General features: G+C 35.6%; 1 protein-coding gene and 1 long non-coding RNA gene across 3 annotated transcripts in view; one reads left to right on the top strand and one right to left on the bottom strand.

Annotated features, from left to right (window-relative positions):
- Window positions 1-19,683, bottom strand: part of ADGRV1 (adhesion G protein-coupled receptor V1) — a 518,581-nt gene that overhangs the window by 157,618 nt on the left and 341,280 nt on the right. Inside the window, exon 85 of the mRNA XM_038532347.1 lies at window positions 14,954-15,132. Within this exon, the coding sequence (XP_038388275.1) occupies window positions 14,954-15,132 (179 nt within the window). The remainder of the gene's footprint in view (window positions 1-14,953; window positions 15,133-19,683) is intronic.
- The window catches only part of LOC102152204, a 99,305-nt gene that overhangs the window by 78,028 nt on the left and 1,594 nt on the right, over window positions 1-19,683 (top strand). Inside the window, exon 10 of one of the 2 annotated variants that reach the window (XR_005356722.1) lies at window positions 14,606-15,448. The exons of the other annotated variant lie outside the window; for it this stretch is intronic. This is a non-coding gene — a long non-coding RNA (uncharacterized LOC102152204). Of the gene's footprint in view, window positions 1-14,605; window positions 15,449-19,683 lie in introns of those variants that run through there. 2 annotated transcript variants of the gene reach the window in all.

Consider the following 19,683-nt stretch of genomic DNA (forward strand, 5'->3'; position numbering starts at 1 on the left):
TGGTATGGGAAATTCTAATGATACAGCAGTAAGTGAAATAGGGAGGAGACAAACAGATAAACAGAAACTGATAAATAGAAACAATCAACAATTAGAAGTGCTAATATTGGAAAGATGGAGATATATCTAATTTTTATTTTAAAAAGTTATATTTCTAAGTTTTCCATAATTTCTAAAACACTGATTAATTTTATAACATGAAAAGAAAATTATATTAAGAAAAAGAAATAGGAGGCAGATACTCTTATCCTGAGAAGTTAAGAACCAAAAAATACAACTCAAAAACTGTCAGAAAAGGCTTTTAAACCAGGAACAGCTTTCTTAAGTTGCACTAAGTATCCTGTTTGACACACTGTTTATATTTGTGGGCATTTCCTTTTTCATTAGAATTATCTTTAACAGAACTTCCTCTATAAATAACTGATTTGTTTCCTGGACTAATACACACTTGACTGTTTGTGGTTGTAGAAGCTTTTTCAGTTTTTCAAATGAGAATTTTTGAGATATTGCAAAATACCTTGTAATAAAGAACATCTGAAAATGAGGCTGACCAACTTTTTCATTTGATCCCAAAAATTTTTAAAGGAAATAAGGAAGATAAAATGCCATTTCACAAGTGTCTCTACCAATATAACTCCACCTCCTACAGTTTTACAATTATCTCTTTACTAATGCTTTATTTCGCTTGGTATTTCTAATGCCTAAGTTCTTAGCATTTTGCATTAAAAAGTCATCATTAGTCTTCCTGATTCTCCCTCTAGTTAATAAATTAGGATGAATACAGGCTGAGGTTCTCGTTGCAACACATTTCCCCCATTCTGACCTTGAGTAAATCACTTTAAATGTTCTCAACATGTTAACTGTACTGTTATTGTACTTGGAAATTTAATTAGCACACAAAATACTTAAAATGATTCTCTGAAATGATCTGATATCACACAAAAGCCCATTTCATACATTAAAATGTAAAATTTCCTTGAAAATTGATAGGAGAATGATGTGTTAATAGAGAAATAAAAATTCAAGGGAGACAAAAGTAATAGCTCTAATATAGCCAACCGCACCTTTAAAAAAAGAAAAAGAGGAAACAAACACTCTTCAAATTATTGGAAAACATGAACAAACAATCAGCAAAATTAATGCAAGGAGATGAACAAGCAAGTGATAAAAGAAAAATACTAAATAAAGCTATGCGAAGATATATAAATGAGACCATGTACTTAGTATAATGTTTGGTACATAATAAATGAAGCTATTAAAACATACCAATTATTAAAGAAATGAAAATTTAAAAAATATTTTTGATAAAATCTCACATTGGCAAACACTGAAAAAAACTTATGATGCCCAGAATTGGCAAGAATGTGGGGCAACAGGCTCTGTTGTAATTTGGGATTTGAATGCAGAAGTACATCTATTTCAGAAAATACTTTGGTAATATATTTTAAAGTAAAAAATTATACATGTATTTTTTAAGTGAGCCATTCCATTGCTCAAAACTCATCCTATGGAAAATATTAACACAAGTATATCAAACAAAGCTTTACAGGTATATTCATTACAACAGTGTTATTAAAAAAAACAAAACAAAAGAAACTAGACATAGTCCAGAAGTCTGCCAATAGAGGGCTGGTGAAATAAACATAATAGAACATTTTAGGCCAGAATCTGATTAATATATATGCTGCTAAAGAAAACTGTCACATAAATAAAAAGTAAATTGCAAAATAGTATATATAATAAATACCCTGCTTTTGTTGTGATTGTGTATGCATATGTGTATGAGTGTGTGCATATACACAGAAAAAAGGCAAAAAAAAAAAAAACAAGTTATCTTTGGGTGGAAATTATAGGGGAGGTCATACATTAAAATGCCACTGTTATAACAGTAAGTATGAAGACTTGGAAAGAGGGCAGCCCAGGTGGCTCAGCGGTTTAGCACCAGCCTTCAGCCCAGGGCGTGATCCTGGAGACCCAGGATTAAGTCCCATGTTGGGCTCCCTGCATGGAGCCTGCTTCTTCCTCTGCCTGTGTCTCTGCCTCTCTCTCTCTCATGAATGAATAAATAAAATCTTAAAAAAAAAAAGACTTGGAAAGATTTGTTAATGATACTAATGAAGTCATCATAAATAAAAATATTTATATGACACTACTGAGATAGTTTTAGAATAAACCTGGTTGTTTCTGAATATAGAAGAATATAGCTCCTCATCTTTCATCAAAAATGAGACTAAAGTTTTACTATTCTTCACAACTCACAGCCTTACCAAAAATGACTCCTTGGAACTAAATGGATAGTTAATCATATACTTCAGATTATATTCACATGTAGATAAACTATAAAAATACCTTCCATGGAATCAATGTTCTGTCTGCCATAAAATTCATATGCTAAAACCCTACTCCCCAGAGTGATGTAAAGGAGGTGGAGCCTTTAAAAAGTAATTATTGTAGATTTAGTCATGAGAGTGGGGGCCTCACTATAGGATTAATGCTCTGATAAAAATAGGAAATGCAGGATCTCTCCTTCTGTGCATGCCCCCAGAAGGCCACTCAAGGACATAAGCAGTGAGAGGGCTCTTACTTAGAACCTCACTATGCTGGCACTCTGATCTGGACTTCCAGCTTCCAGAATTATGAAAAATAAGTGTTTGTTGTTTAAGTCACCCAGTATGTGGTATTCTGTTCTATCAGGCAAAACTAAACGAGACAGTATCATAAAAGATGGAAAGCTTCAGAGGTATTTTTTCCCCTTGTTTATCACAAAAACAAAAAATTTCAACATCAGAGGCTGATAAAAGCCTCTGAGTTTCAGAAATATTAAAGACTGTATTTGTTTATAATCTTAAAGTCAAAGAAAAGGATAGAAATAATTTAAATAATAGTATCAGAATACCTAGAGGTAATAAAAGGATAAGCAATTCTTTAAGAATTTACAGGGTCAGGGCACCTGGGTGCCTCAGTTGGTTAAGTGTCTGCCTTTGGTTCAGGTCATGATCTTGGGGTCCTGGGATCCAGCTCCACTTAGGGCTCTCTGCCCAGCGGGGAGCCTGCTTCTCCCTCTCCTCCCTGCTTGTGCTCTCTGTCTCTGCCTCTCTCTCAAATAAATAAATCAAATCTTTGAAAAAAAAAAAAAGAATTTATAGGGTCGATAGTATTTAGGCAGGCTTATCTGATAGGTTACATGTACTATTTCATACGAGCCACACATTCACAGACTGATAAATCAGGCTTTCACAAACTGACCCCTCCTGTGTACCAGACACTGCATATCCATCATCTCACTCAATCCATGTCATAGTTCTGTGATACAGGTTTTTATCATACCCCCTCCACAGATGGGGAACTTTAAACTCTCAGAGGGTAACCTGTGCAGAGTCAGAGAGTAAGAATATGTATGGTAGAGTCAGTATTTAATTCCATATCTATCTACCTCCAAAGCTCCTGTTTTTTCCACGTACTCCAATTGAAGAAAATTTTACAGCTACATCTCCAGACATATTTGGTAGAGTAAGTTTGCTAAAGTATACTTTTTTTTAGGTCCCTACATTTCAGTACCTGGGTGTTCAAGAATGAAGCATATATTTACTTAATAGTTGAATGCTTGTGTACTAGAATTAAGACTCAAAAGCTGATTTTTAATATGAACAGCAAGCTTCAAGGCAGTTTAACTTGTTCTAGTTTCATACCCTGGTCTCTAGTTTCATGTAGCCTTGAAAAATAACAGCTCACATGCCCAGCACAATCTGGTAGTCACTAGGGAAGAAACCCGGGTGGCAAGAAGAATGCAGCTGTTATTTCTTTCAAAGTTTCATTTCTAATGAAAGCCCCAACTTGTAAGGATCCCAGTATTTGACTTGTCTCAGAGTCCAGAGTCAGTGCAGAAATTCTGCTCTTTGGTTAGGGGTAAGAATTAAGGCGTGGTGGGAGGGGATTGTTTATTTAAAAAAATGGAGGGCAAGTGATTTAACTTCATGGCTGTCTAAATTAGTGGACAATGACAATTGGTACAAACAGCAAACCAAAAAGCTTATAAGAAAAGCTGGGGTGGGGGACACCTGGGTGGCTCAGCGGTTCAGCATCTGCCTTCCGCTCAGGGTGTGATCCTGGGATCCAGGATCAAGTCCCATTTTGGGCTCCCTGCATGCAGTCAGCTTCTCCCTCTGCCTATGTCTCTGACTCTCTCTTACTATGTCTCTCATGAATACATAAATAATGTCTTAAAAAAGAAAAGAAAAGCTGGGGTGTGGTGCCTAGGTGTAGTAGTAAGTTGGGTGTTTGACTCTTGATTTTAGCTCAGGTCATGATCTCAGGGTCATTGGATCCAGCCCTGTGTTGAGCTTCATGCTCAGCCTGGAGTCTGCTTGGGACTCTCTCTCCCTCTTCTTCTGCTCCCACCTCCCCAGAACTCTCTCCCTCTCTCAAATAAATAAATAAATCTTTAGGAAAAAAAACAAACAGAAAATCTGCAGTATGTGATGTCCACAGAGGTCCTGAAAAGCTCCAATATGTTCCTGGGAATTTAGAAATCCACACACATGTCTAGGGCTGTGCTTATGCTCAGGAAAGACCCAAGAAGGCCTTAAGCTCTCTAACCACTGGTTGACCTTGAGTGTCTACATAAGCAGAAGTGAAGGCTAAGGGGGAGTTGTCAACTGCCTGATGGTGTGTTGAAGTCATGTTCTAACATGCACACAGAGCCCCTTGGCAAAGAGTGGGAGATTTCTTGGTTGTAGACATTTAAGGAAATATCTATCAATCATTAACCAACCACTAACAGAACATAGATCAGTGGCTACATATCACAAAAGAATGTTTATTGAATTTAGTTTTATACATTTATAGAATTCGTTTATAAAACCCAATAAACAACTACTACTATCATGAACAGAAACAACAACCTGAGGAAAAAGAATATAACTTTCAATTTTCCACATTATAATATTTAGAATATCCAGCTTTATATAAAAATCACAAGACCTGCAAAGAAACAAGAAAGTATGGCCCATATACAAGAAAATAAAAGCAAGCAATAGTTACTATCAGTGAGGAAAACCAGATGTCAAATTTACTGGATAGAGACTTTATTTATTTTTTTTTTAATTTTTTTTTTAAAATTTTTATTTATTTATGATAGTCACACAGAGAGAGAGAGAGGCAGAGACACAGGCAGAGGGAGAAGCAGGCTCCATGCACCGGGAGCCTGACGTGGGATTCGATCCCGGGTCTCCAGGATCGTGCCCTGGGCCAAAGGCAGGCGCCAAACCGCTGCGCCACCCAGGGGTCCCTGGATAGAGACTTTAAATCAGCTATTTAAGATATGTTCAAAATAATAAAGGAAACCATGTCTAAAGAACTGAATGAATGTACAAGAATGATGTCTCAGCAAAGAGAATACCAATAAAGAGAAAAAGATTTCTAAAAAAAATTATAGAGTTAAGAAGTATAATAACTAAAAAATTTCACTACAGGGGCTCAATAGCAGTTTTGAGCAGATAGAAGAAAGAATTAGGGAGTATGAAGATAAGACAGTTGAGATTATCAAGTTTGAGGAACAAAAAGAAAAACAATGAAGAAAAATCAACAGAACCCCAGAGCTCTTGAGTCATCATTAAGCTTATCAACGAATGCATTTTAAGGGTCCTGGGAAAGGAAACAAAGGGGCAGAAAGAATATTTGGAGAAATAATGGCCCAAAGCTTTCCAAATATGATGAAAAACAATATTTTACACATCCAAGAAGCTCAATAAACTCTAATTAGGATAAACCAGAGGGAACCATATGTAGACATGTCATAATTAAACTGCTGAAAGACAAAGAGAGACTCTTGAAAGCAGTAAGTTAAATCATATGACCCAACATTTCTATTTGTAGGTATATATCCAGGAGAACTGAAAATATGTTGACACACACAAAAAACTTATACTTTTATATTGTGTGCAATTTTTGCAAAAAATGCCCAATCTCTGTCTAATTGTAGGAAAACATTAAATAAAACAGTTTGGAGACATTCTATAAAATAACTGACCAGTACTCATCAAAAAGTAAAAAAACAAGGGAAGACAGAGGAACTATCAGATTGGAGGAGACAAAGAGGCACAATCATTGAATGACCTGTGGAATCCTGCATTGGATTTTGGAACAGAAAAAGGGCACTGCAGAGAAAATTGGTGACATCTCAGCAAAGTCTGTCATTTAGTTAATAGTTCTTTATCACAGTTAATATCCTGCTTTGAACATTGTGCTATAGCTATGTAAGTATGTATGTGTGTACCCAGGATGAAGGGCATATGTGAATGTTGACAATTTTTGCAACTTTTCTGTGTTTAAAATTCTTTCAAAAATAAAATGTAAGAAGAAAAAAGATTGATATCAAAAGAATGAGTTTAGAGGAGAGCTACTACGATAGCGAAATGATGCAAAAACGTGCCATATGAGGACATATTTGAACAAATCAGAAATATTTAGCTTGGAAAAAAAAGGACTGTGATAAACTGGCTTATCAAGTTGAGAATATGAGGTTATTTTTTGTTTCTTGTTTGTTTTTGGTACAAACTCAGCAACTAAACATTGTGCTGGAATCTAAAAGATTTCTACTGTATGTGAAAAAGCCCTGGGAGGAAGTAAGTTTTTTCTCACAGATGAGTTCAACCATAAAGTAAATGAACATTTGTCTGCAGTGATGTGAAGGTTACCCAAAGATTCCATGGGGACTGGCTTCAATGCTTCATAAAGTTCTTTTGTCCAGGTTTTGCCCGGCCTGAAAAGAGAAGGATCTAGGGACTGAGAAGCCATGAGGGATGTAACTCAATGCACCTAATAGAATTTTTCTCAGAGAGAGAAAGCAGTAGTCACAAAAGCTAAGGTTGTTGCTAGGAGAGATAAAGCTAACAGAAGAGAATGAGATAAGATAACTGGAATGAGTTGTTCATCAGTACCCATTAAAAGGTCAAATAAACTGAATATCTGGAAAAAGAAGTTCAAGATACTTTGAACAGGGTTTGAATCATGTTTTTGAGGACTCTATTAAGGCAAGCTAGACATTTTCCAGCCCTTCAATACTGTGATTTTAAGACCTTGAAGGAGAGCATACTTCCAATACCTCTTTATTTTGGAGCTCTGAATAAATGGAGAAAGGTTGTCTGAAGCTGCTATCTTTACGTTCATACGCTCTGTGTGTGTGTGCATACCCATGTGCAACAATACAGCCCACACCTGTGCAAATTTATGAAGAGATCTTGACAATACTCCTCCTCCATAGATTTATGGCTATTTTCTCTAATCCTCAGACAATAAGTAAACAGCCTCCCTATATTTATAAACATTTTTTTCATGATTCTCTTTTTAAGTAATTTAATAAAGATAAAGACTCTCATATGATATCATACTTCCCATAGAGCTCTATTACTTCTACTTAGTTCTAATTTAGAAAACACAGATTTGTCCTCTGTATTAGCAACATTTCTCCTAATATAGCTAGCAAAATTAGATTGTTTTCAGAGGATTGGGTAATTTATAAAATGAGTAATTCAGTTCAGGATCAGGATAATCAGGAGAGATTATAATTAAGATCTGTTAAAAATATCAAGAGTAAAACATGATACTAAAAGATTAAGATACTGAAATACCAAAAAAACTAAAAAATTGCAATCAATATTAAAATTAAGTTATTTATTTTTTCATTGTGAGTTAACAAATCCTCAGCTTAAATAGAAGAGAATTCATTTAGTCCTTTGCATGTAATATTTATTCTATAAGTATAAGCTGATTTTTGTTTAAGTTTGAATTCATATGAATTAGTAAGAAAGAGAAAAAAGCAAGTGTTTCAAAGCACAAACCAACCTATCATCATTATGCCAGTTTTACTGTTACCTTTATTAATGTGTCAGGGTACTGCAGCTGAAAGAAATACTGACATAAGTATAATTTCACTGTCCTCTCCTCTGGATGGCATGACTCTGACACTTTCTTAATTGTTCTATCCTTCCATAGCCACAGAGTTGTGGGCCCAAATCAATGGCTTTTCATCTATTTAGGGACAATTCTCGGGACTACATTCCCTTTACTTACACCCTGGCTCTTGACTCAGTTCTATATTCTTTTTCCTCTACACTTTACACAATCAGCTTAGGGATTTCTCTTTAGCTGTTTCTTTTTCCTAATGTAGCCAGGAAGCAAATCCAAAAAAAACAGGTGAATACTTCCAAAGATACTCTATAAACTACTCAGTAGAGACTACTTCTAGGGTATTCTCAATAGTATTATTTCTGGCAATCAATGGAAATCAATCAAGGCCAGATTTCCTTTACTTTGACTTAATTTTAGTTTAGTTTTTTTGTTAAGTTTGAGTATAGTATGATTCTTCATGGAGTCATAAGATCATCTGGCTCAGTGACAAAGAAGCAATAACAAGTCTATACTGGATTTTCTACTTAACAGACAAAAGCAAGTTTTGAATTTTATAATCTCTCTAGGACCTTTCTCCAGATCGTATTGTGTGATTTAAATGTAGATTAAAAAATCCATTAGTCATGGTAAATTAGAATTTGATCTTTTATGTACATATAAGAACATTTTTTCTTATGAGATATGACAGTCATAAAGTATTTAAAGCATTGAGACATTCAGTATTATATGGTGACTTCCAAGTATTTTAGATACTTTATAAAAAAAGATTTTTAAAAAAGATTTTATTTATTCATGAGAAAAAGAGACAGGGGTGGGGGGAGAGAGGGAGGCAGAGACACAGGCAGAGGGAGAAGCAGGCTCCGTGCAGGGAGCCAGACGTGGGACTCGATCCGGGGTCTCCAGGATCATGCCCAGGCTGAAGGGGTGCTAAACCGCTGAGTCACCTGGGCTGCCCAAAGATTTTATTTTTTTATTTATTCATGGGAGACATGGCAGAGAGAGGCAGAGGCAGAGACATAGGTTCCCCGTGGGGAGCCTGATGTGGGACTCGATCCCAGGACCGCTGGATCATGACCTGAGCCAAAGGCAGACGCTCAATCACTGAGCCTCCCAGGCTTCCCTAGATACATTTTGATAATCATATCATCATGTAAAATTTTAATATACGCATGTTACAGCATAGAGAAAGCATGAAAGTTACCTCTAATCCCTCATTTCTATATACGTCCTTGGGTTGTTAAGGCTTTCCTATTTTCAGTTATTTACATTAAAGAGTAAATAAGCTCTACATCTTTTGAAAATTTAGTAACTTTTACCATATGTTACCAGTTACTAATCACTGGTCTCTAGTCTGAATTTCAATTAATATACCTGATATAATCTTCAAATATATGTTCACAATATAATATGATTTGTACCATCATAGGATTTATGAAAGGCTCTAAGTCTAATGAGGCTTCTATGTGGTAGTATTTAATCTGAAACTAGATACTCCACAGAGTTGATATTTAAAGGAAAATATAGGTATGTTATAGGCAGAAAAAGGGAAAGGAAACCATTTGAGACATGAAAGATATATTCAAAGGTATCAGGCACAAGAGATCATGGAAGATATCAAATGATTTCATTACAAAGGGTAGCTGGGGAGGATGGGTGTGAGGGATGCTAAAAGAAGCTAGTTTAACAGGTTCATGTCAACTATGGATGACCTAACAATCCATGATCTTGAAGATAATGAAAAGTAACTGTTGGGTTTTGAGTATCAGAGTGATATGATCATTTCCATATTCCAGAATTTAGTGGATGAATTAAAAAAGGAAGAAATTAGAGATAGGAACACAAGTTAGGAGGCAACCCAACAGATCAAAGATGACAGAAATGAATGGAAGAGACAATGATGAAATAAGAGATGAAGATGAAAATGAGAAAGTAAATTAGAAGTTAGGCTAGAAAATAACTTGTGATTGGGACGTCTCGGTGGCTCAGTGGTTGAGCGACTGCCTTTGGCTCAGGGTATGATCCCGGAGTCCCAGGATCGAGTCTCACATCGGGCTTTCTGCATGAAGCCTGCTTCTCCCCCTGCCTATGTCTCTGCCTCTCTCTCTCCATGTCTCTCATGAATAGATAAATAAAATCTTTTTTAAAAAATACCTTGTGATTAATAGCATGTGAAGTGTAAGAAAAAAGAAGTAGAAAAACTCTTAAGTTCACAGCTTGGGTACACGGGTGGATGGTGGACCTTTCTTAGGAAATACAGGTCAAAGCACACATTTAGAGGATCAATTTTAAACAGGCTAAATATAAGATAGCTGCGTGTCATTCTGGTAAAGATGTTTATTGGACTTCTGCATATATAAGTCCCTAAATGAACTCAACTTTTCCAAAACACATTATAATAAAATTGAAAAATCAAAGACAAGGAGGATCTAAAAAGCAGAAAAAGAAAAGAAGCTTATAACTTACAAAGGAAGCCCCCTAATGCTATCAGTGAATTTCTCAGCTTAAACCTTGTAGGCCAGGACAGAGTGGAATGATATGTTCAAAGTGCTGGGGGAAAAAAAAAGTGCTAATCAACAATACCCTAGTTGGGCAAAATTATTCTTCAGAAATGAAAAAGAAAAAAGATTTCCCCACACAAATAAAAGCTGAAGGACTTCATTATCACTAGACCTTCCTTATGAAAAAAGATGAGAGGAGTTCTTCAGGCTGAAATGAAAGGATGCTTTTGGTAGCCTGAACACATATGAAAATATACAAATTCAGAATTCTCAGCACTGTATTGTCATGGTATGTCAATCACATAACTCTAGTATAAAGGTTGAAGAAAAAAGGACTGAAAATAAGTACAGCCTCATCAATTTTTAAAAGAATACACAATGTAGAAAGAGGTAAGTTGTAAAAAGAGGGGTAAAATGAAAGGGTAGAGTTTATGTGATTGAAGTTAGGTTGTTAGCATAAAATAGTTATATCTGAACAATGTTTTATGCAAGTCTCATGGTAACCACAAAACAAAAACCTATAGTAGACACACAAAAAAGAAGGGGATCAAAACATACCACTAAGGAAAACCATCAATTAATAAAAGAAGACAGCAAGGAAAGAAGACAGGAATATGGAACTGCAAAACATAAAATAATAATATGGCATTAGTAAGTTTTTACATATCAATATACACTCTAAATATAAATGAACTCAGTTCTCCAACTAAAAGGCAAAGTGGCTGATGGGATAAAACAAACGAACAAGATCTAATTACATGCTGCCTACAAGAGAGTCACTTCAGCCTCAGGGACATAAATAGACTCAAAGTAAAAAAACGTTAAAGATATCCCATCTGGTGGAAACCAAAAGTAAGCTGGGAGCTGTACTTATATCAGACAAAACAAACTTCAACTCGAAAGGTGTAACAAGTGATAAAGAAAGCCATGATATAATAATGATAAAGGGTCAATTCATCAAGTGGGTATATAGCAATCATAAATACATCTGTACTCAATGTCAGAGCACCCAAATATATTAAGGGAATACTAACAGATGTGAAGGGAGAAATAAACAATAGTACCATAATAGTAGCAAACTTCAATTTCTATTTTCAACAATGGATTTATCATCCAGTAAGAAAATTGATGAGGAAATGTTGGACTTGAACTATAGTTAGACTAAATGGACCTACAGATACATACAGAACATTCAATCCAAAAGTAGCTGAATATACATTCTTCTAATGGGCACGCAGAACAGTCTCCAGGATGGATCATATATTAGGCTACAAAACAAGTCTTAACACATTTAAGAAGACTGAAATCATACCAAATATCTTTTCATACCAGTGGTATGAAACTCAAAATCAGTAACAGGAAGAAAACTGGAAAATTCACAAATATGTGGAAATTAAATAATATACTCCTGAACAACTAATAGGTAAAAGAAGAAATCAAAAGGGAAATAAAAAATATCCTGAAACAAACAAAAAAAGAGACACAATGTACCAAAACATGGATTGCAGACAAAACAGTTCTAAATATCTATGTTAGAAAAAAGAAAGATTTCAAATTAACAACCTAACAACCTAACAAATTAACAACACCTCAAGAACTCAAGAAAAAGAACAAACTAAGCACACCATTAGCAGAAGAAAGGAAATAATAAAGATCACAGAATGTTGATGGGAATGAAAACTGGTGCAGCCACTATAGACAACGGTATGCAGGTTCCTCAGAAAATTAAAAACAGAACTACCATAGGATCCAGCAATCTCACCTCTGAGTATATATCCAAAGGAAATGAAATCAGGGTCTCTTTTTTTTTTTTTTAAGGATTTTATTTATTTGTTTGACAGAGAGAGAGAGTGAGCGAGAGTGAGCAAGTGCACACAAGCAGGGGGAGAGGCAGGAAGAGGGAGAGGGAGAAGCAGGTTCCCCACTGCACAAAGAGCCCAATGTGGGGCTCCATCCCAGGATGCTATGATCATGACCTGAGCCAAAGGGACGCTTAACTGACCGAGCCACCCAAGTACCCCAGGATCGTGTTTTTATTTTTTTTAAGATTTATTTATTTATTTTAGAGAGAGAGAGTGCACATGCAAGCTACACAGGAGCCTGGCTTGGTGGAGTTGGATGTTTAACTGACTGAGCCACCCAGGTGCCCAACCATGCAACTCTGAATCTTGGGGTCATTGAGTTCAAGCCCCATGTTGGGCATAGAGCTTACTTAAAAAAATGTATATATAAAGGAAGAAATAACACCAAACTTGAAATCTTTCTAGCTAATAGGAGAAGAGAGATCACTTCCTACCTGAATTCATGAAATTATCATAATCTTGGTTCTAAAATTTGACAAAAACATTTTTAAAAAAGCAATCTGTAAATACTGATGCATTAGAGATCTACTTAGAGAAAAATCTTAATAAAAAGAAATATTTTATTACTATGAAGTAACCACTACACAACAAATGAGCTGCTATTTCACCCAACCACAAATCCTATCATTACTGTGAGAGAAAAGGTATGTTTTTAAATGATGATATAGACACACAAGATTTTACATAAATAATATAGTAATTTGTATCCTTATATTGAGATTAAAGTGAAAATAAAAATACAGAATTAAAAAAAAATTTAAAACTATAATAAATTTACATAGGGATGATTTAGGAATTCTATGTGAATGGAGGACATAAGTAACCTACTTAAAAAACCCAGTCACTTTTGGTGTAATAATCCCTATTAAAACCAGGTAGAGGTTAATGTATTTTGCATTTCACTTACTATAATTGAGCTGATAATAAAAAATATTTTGCAAAAGCCTCAGAAGGCAAATATCTTAACAGTCAGTCGATTTGGACATTCTTGTATAATAGTTTATTTCTCTCTTTAAAAATCCCTTTAGAAGCACCCAAAGAATTCTTTTTTAATTAATATCACTTTCATCAGGTCCCATTTATCAAGGCTGGGTGGGTACACATGTAATGCTAAAACTGCTGCCAGATAAGTTCTGTCTTGCCAGGAAGCTCATGAAAGGGATGGGCAGCTGGCCACCAGTGTTTGTCTCATGGTTCCTTTGTATCTGACAGAGAATGATGTTGAACTTTCTGAAATTTGTCCTGGCTGCCCAAGACTTAAATTAATGCCAGGGCTAACAAAATGTCATAACATAATATTAAAAAGACATAATAATTCCCTTCTAAGAAGATTAGGCTTTTAGAATTTTATATGCACAAAACACATTATAACGCTATAATCAGTATGAGGGAATCTTACTGAATCTCAATAGAAAATTACTATATATGGCACCTCAGTGTGTGTGTGTGTGTGTGTTACTTAGCTAGTTTTCTTGGTTGAACATAGTGTGGGATATGTGTGTGTGACTGCCTGTCAGTGCAATATGTTTGCATACATCAATAACAACAATTATTTATTACATAATAATGGACAATTATAACTGATCAGCGGCAATAATGGTATTGAAATGGCTTCTGCTTATATAGTACTTTTACTTTCAAAGATTTTTTACACCTATTAATCAATTTTTGTCTTCATAATAATCTGTGAGATAATTAGGTAAAATTGTCTTCATAAGATTGTGAATAAGTTATTCTTTCTTACTTAGAAATGTTACTTTTTCATTACACAAAAGAACCTGATTAAACTTTATTACTTAAAAAGTGTGTGTGTGTGTGTGTGTGTGTGTGTGTGTTTTCCTTTCCTGTATACAGAATCAATAAAGAGTCCTGATACCAGATTCAGGGGGTGCTTGGGTGGCTCAGTTGATTAGGCGTCCAACTCCTGGTTTTGACTCAAGACATGATCGTGAGGTTGTGGGACTGAGCCCCACATTGAGCTCTGTGCTCAGTGTAGAGTCTACTTCAGATTCTCCCTCTCTCCTTCCCTCAAATAAATAAATGGCATCGTAAAAAAAAAAAAAAGATACCAGATTCAGGATTAAGGCATGTATATACATGTGTGTATAGAGATTTATTACATTTTAAGACTATCAGTGTACTTTAGTAAGAACATTTAAGAAGGTCCCAGTTGACCTTGTCTCCTTCCCGTGAACTTTTGCAGACACTCTCCATTCACTCTGATACAGTCTTTCAGTATTTAAGGATATTATGGATGACAGTGACTGCCATCCACCCTGTACCAACCTCCTCCAAAATATCAGAGTCCTTAGATAACATGCTCTGTATTTTTTTCAGTTTCTACTCTTCATCAAAACTTCCATAGTTGCCTGATTTTACTGAGTATTCTTGTCTCAATCTAGTAAACTGAGTTATGCTACGGCACAAATTATTGTGAACTGCCTAATACATCAACTCACCTGAGAAAATTGCATCTATCAAAGAAACTAGAAAGGCAAATAGTTTCTTCCTTAAAGGGATAATTAGAGGAAGGAGAGAGTCAGTCAGTCTGGTAGGAAAGCAAAGGTCTTCCTGGTATTACTTGTTCAGTTCTACTGCTCAGTCAACTGCTTCACCATCTACCAATAACGCTGTCTGGGTACACAGAGGCTAAGAAGGCAATGAGTTCTGCCTGGATGTACTTACAGGTCACCGTGAATGAGTCCATAGATCTGTGGCATGCTCAGATGATAGATTCCTCTCAAAATCACTATGAGGAGAATCACCACAAAAGCTGGAAGGCCCCAACTCAGAAGGAAAAACAGCAGATATCGCCGCTCTGTATGTTCATCATTCATCACCAGCACATACCAGAAATTCACAGACTAAGGAAGGAAACAGAACATAAAATGAACAAGTTCTGATCTAATGGCACAGGACACAAACTCACCTGGCTTGGACAAAGAGTTATTGACTAACAAAGGGCTAGCTAGCATTACTTGATAATTATTTTTGGTTTGATTTTTTTTCATTAGTTCACATTTTCATTCCCTCATCCACCCAAGAAATTCAGGATACCTGCAAATCTTGAAACACTGAAAAATATTTATTGTACTTTTTATTTTCCTTAGTTTGCTTTGATTTATTCTCAGCTATAATCATCTGTGATTGTTCTGTGCATGTGTCTTTTTTTTTATTTTTTTATTTTTTTATTTTAATTTATTTATGATAGTCTCACAGAGAGAGAGAGAGAGAGAGAGAGGCAGAGACACAGGCAGAGGGAGAAGCAGGCTCCATGCACCGGGAGCCCGACGTGGGATTCGATCCGGGTCTCCAGGATCGTGCCCTGGGCCAAAGGCAGGCGCCAAACCGCTGCGCCACCCAGGGATCCCCATGCATGTGTCTTTGAAGAAACATACAAACCTACTTCCCATGTGAACAACTTCATAATAATGAAGTGAATATAGCCCTTTGTTCCAGACTTTTTGACAATCTTAAAAAGGATTTTATTTACATATTTTAGGAAGTTTGCAGGAACACATGGAGGGAAGGGCACAGGGAGAAGGAGATAATCTCAAGCTGACTCCCCAATGAGCAATAGAGCCCTACATCAGGCTGGATCTCACGACTCTGAGATCATGACCTGAGCCAAAATCAAGAGTCGGACACTAAGTGACTGAGTCAGCCAGGCACCCCTGACAATTTTTCTTAAGGCCTTATCGTATGACAGGGCTAGACTCTTTTCCAGGGAATGAGCATATAATTGTGAAGATAGCCCCATGTCAGTTCTCAGCAGGAGACATAGATGAGTAAACAGAAAATGACTCCACAGAGAAAAAAGTACTGCAATGAGGTAGGTTTTGCACCTGTTTTTATTTTTCAGTTTATATATATATTTTTTCATTCATTTACCTGACTTAAATTTCAGGGACCAGTCCAAGTACAGGGGATATAGCAGGGAAAGAGGGGGGGTGGAGTTTTTATTTACTTTTTTGTATGTTAGTTTCCAAACAAGTGGGAAAGAGGCCATTAAGGAAAATATCTATTTTATATTTATATCATGTTATATTGATTATTTCTTATTAAGATAAAAATATAAAAAATATAAGTATTTAGAGAGTCAAGGGACTAAGGGGACACATTAGATAAACAGGGCAGGACAATGAAATGTTCTTATTGGTCCCAAATACCACACTTAGCTCCTACACCTAAGCCAAATCTGAAGCTTCTATGTTTTGCCGCCTTCTGTTCTTTTGCCATTAGAGCACTTACGTTTAATTATCATTTAGTACAGAAACAACACTAAATGTCATATGTATTTCGCACAATGATATATCTTCACTAGATAAATCCCTTCTCAGGGTCACACAGTGGAAAAAGTGTGAGTAGAGATAAATTACATATATCTGCATACATATACATACATGTAATTATATGTACATCAGAGGGATAATCAGTATCAAGTAGCAACAATCCCATAGCTTTAGTTTCCTCAGGAATACAATGAGGTTACTATAAAGATTAAATGCAATATTATGTATAAAGTGCTGAGCACATAGTCACCTTTGGAAAAATGTTGCCACCTCCTTTAAATCTCCTATTGGGATGTTAGACAGTGTAAAAAACAAAAGATAAATAGCTTAAGACCTAAAGTAAGCTGTGATACAATGGAAACTCGTTCTGTGTGGTAAATAAGCATGCCTAATGTTCACAGGAAGGCTTTTAGGCACTGTTTATGGAGGCTTCCGAGTAAGCCTATCTGGACCATATCAGCCTTGAGGGATTAATATTTATTGGGCTAAACCAGGAAAAACTAAAAATGTTTGGTTACTTAGATATTTCTGTCTCTGAATTTTGTTTCCTGTCAGCACTCCATATCTTTATGTACATCTGTATATCTGTAATTATGAAGCATGTTTTGAGTTGTTGCTTATGTAAATTTGTTCTAACTTCTTTTTCAAATCATCCAGTCCAATAGGGTTTTCCCCCTTCTTTCCATAATTACTACAGGGACACACACCCAACTAAGTGGGATCATATCAAGTGTCTGACATTGAGATCAAACTGCCTGAATGAAAATTCAGGCAAAGGAAGCATGATTAACCCATCTCCAAAATAAAAGGATTAATTATTTATTTTATTTTATTTATTTATTTTTTGAAGGTTTCGTGTATTCATTCATGAGAGAGAGAGAGAGAGGCAGACACAGGCAGAGGGAGAAGCAGGCCCCATGCAGGAAGCCTGTAATTATTTATTTTAAATAGATGTTTGTGTGTATCCATGTAAGACGGTAACTCAGGGGTGTAGCTGGTGGAAGAATCAGAAAGGAGGGCATAGTAAATGACTGCTAAGTTGATTCATCATGATAGAGATTGGAATATTTCCAAAACGTCTGCTTTTACGAAGATGGACGTTAGAATCACCCAACCTTTCAGCAACTGGCCTTTACCAGAGAATCAGATAAGACTGAAATAAGTACAACTGTTTGTTAGATTTGTACACGCAAAGGGCAACTGGCCTTTACCAGAGAATCAGATAAGACTGAAATAAGTACAACTGTTTGTTAGATTTGCTCCAAAGGGCTCAAGGCACAGTATTGGTGAACAGTCATTTAAGCAAAACAAGTGTCTATAGTCACAAGCTTTTGTTGACTTAAAAAAAAAAATTCCTTTTCTTCCCAAAAGAATCCAACCACTGAGGTGTAGTCTAAGGACAATATTTCCCATTGTATTTTTTTTCTTTTTGCTATGGAATCAGAATACTATGTAATTAAAGAATGTTGAATTATTTTTGAAATACCATATGGCCCAAATGTAAGATTCCTTTTGACTAGCTGACTTCAAGTTTTACTTGAATTTTAAGATATTTAATGTAGTATGGTAGGTACCTTTTGGATATGTCTAGGTCATGAGTTGTCCTTCTCGGAACCCTATCTCATCCCACCCCAACATATGCAGAGTGGGTTCATGACTCTGCTCCTCATCCATAGTTGATTTGATCTGGGGTAAAAGTTTATCCCATCCTGGGCCAATCATGAATTCCTTGAAATTCTGTGACAGTCTAAACTGGTCAACTGAAAAAAGAGGACATATGAACTTTAGTGGTGGGATGGGCAAAAGCACAGTGGAGAGAAAGTGTGATTTTAGAGAAGAACAGAAAAAGTTCTTATGGTTCTTGGGTTCAGTAAGTTCTCTTATATGCTTATTATTCATTTTATGATTTAAATGTTTGCTTAAATTAGCTCAATTTAGATTTTCTTTGTTGTTAAAAAAAAGAAATTGACTGAGGTATATATTATTATTCAAAAGCAGTGGAATTAAAACCCTTAGTTACTACCATTCTCTAGACAGAGAAAACAATGGAGCGCTATTTCTTTTCCTTGTAATCATGGTTCCTTTTTTGTAATCTAAGAGTATTTAAAGACCATTATGTTTGCATAATAATTTTATGTTGACAGGCACATAGCATATGTGATCTGTGTGTCTTGGTGTCTGTGTGATTATCCAGTATCGGAGATAATGAAATTTTGAGAACTCAATACAAGTTAGAGGGTGTCACTCTTGACCAAACATGATTCAAGTGGACTGAGCATGGCTTACTATTCCCTGCCCATATGAATTTTTTTCCTGCTAATGACTGACTGTGAACTGAAAATGTTAATCGTTAGGTCTCTATATTTCTATCTCTAAGCTTTAAAAATTTTGTCAGAATCATCTTATGGGCCATACCAAGACATCATCACTTATGTAGTCATGTTACATTTTTAGCCAAAATATTATCCTGCGGTTGCCTGAGTGATTCAATCAGTTAAACAAGCATCTGACTCTTGATTTCAGCTTAGGTCCTGATTTCAGGGTTGTGGGATCAAGCTCTGTGTTGGCCTCTGTGCTGGGCGTGAGCCTGCTTAAGGTTTCCTCTGTCCCTCGCCACTCCACCCTTCTTTCCCTCTCTAAAAAAAAAAAATATATATATATATATATATATATATATAAAAATATATATATATAAAATATAGTAATAGGTATAATATGTTAAATAGTAATATGTGTAATATATAATATATGTGTATAATCTCCCAACTACATTAATCCAACCTGACTTGACTATACTTCAAACACACAGCATACATGTTCCTAGCATTAATGTAATGAAGGTTGAAGGCAAGCCCTAAAAGTCAAAATTATTTTCAGCTTTAATAACCAAACTAGACACTTCAAAAGAGACAACTGAATAAATGTTTTGCCTTAAAATCAGTGATGTTACCAGTCACCTTTTAAATGTCACTTGTAAACAATGCAGCATTTGAATTGCCACCTTATTTCTATTAATGCTCACCAGTGAAGGATGATGTGTTTGAATTTGTACACTTAACACAATTACTGGCATTTTGAGATTATCTAAGCGACTGTAACTTGGGAGAACTTAATTAAAAGTCC

This window comes from Canis lupus, chromosome 3 (assembly GCF_011100685.1).
Source record: "Canis lupus familiaris isolate Mischka breed German Shepherd chromosome 3, alternate assembly UU_Cfam_GSD_1.0, whole genome shotgun sequence".
Classification (NCBI taxonomy): domain Eukaryota; kingdom Metazoa; phylum Chordata; class Mammalia; order Carnivora; family Canidae; genus Canis; species Canis lupus.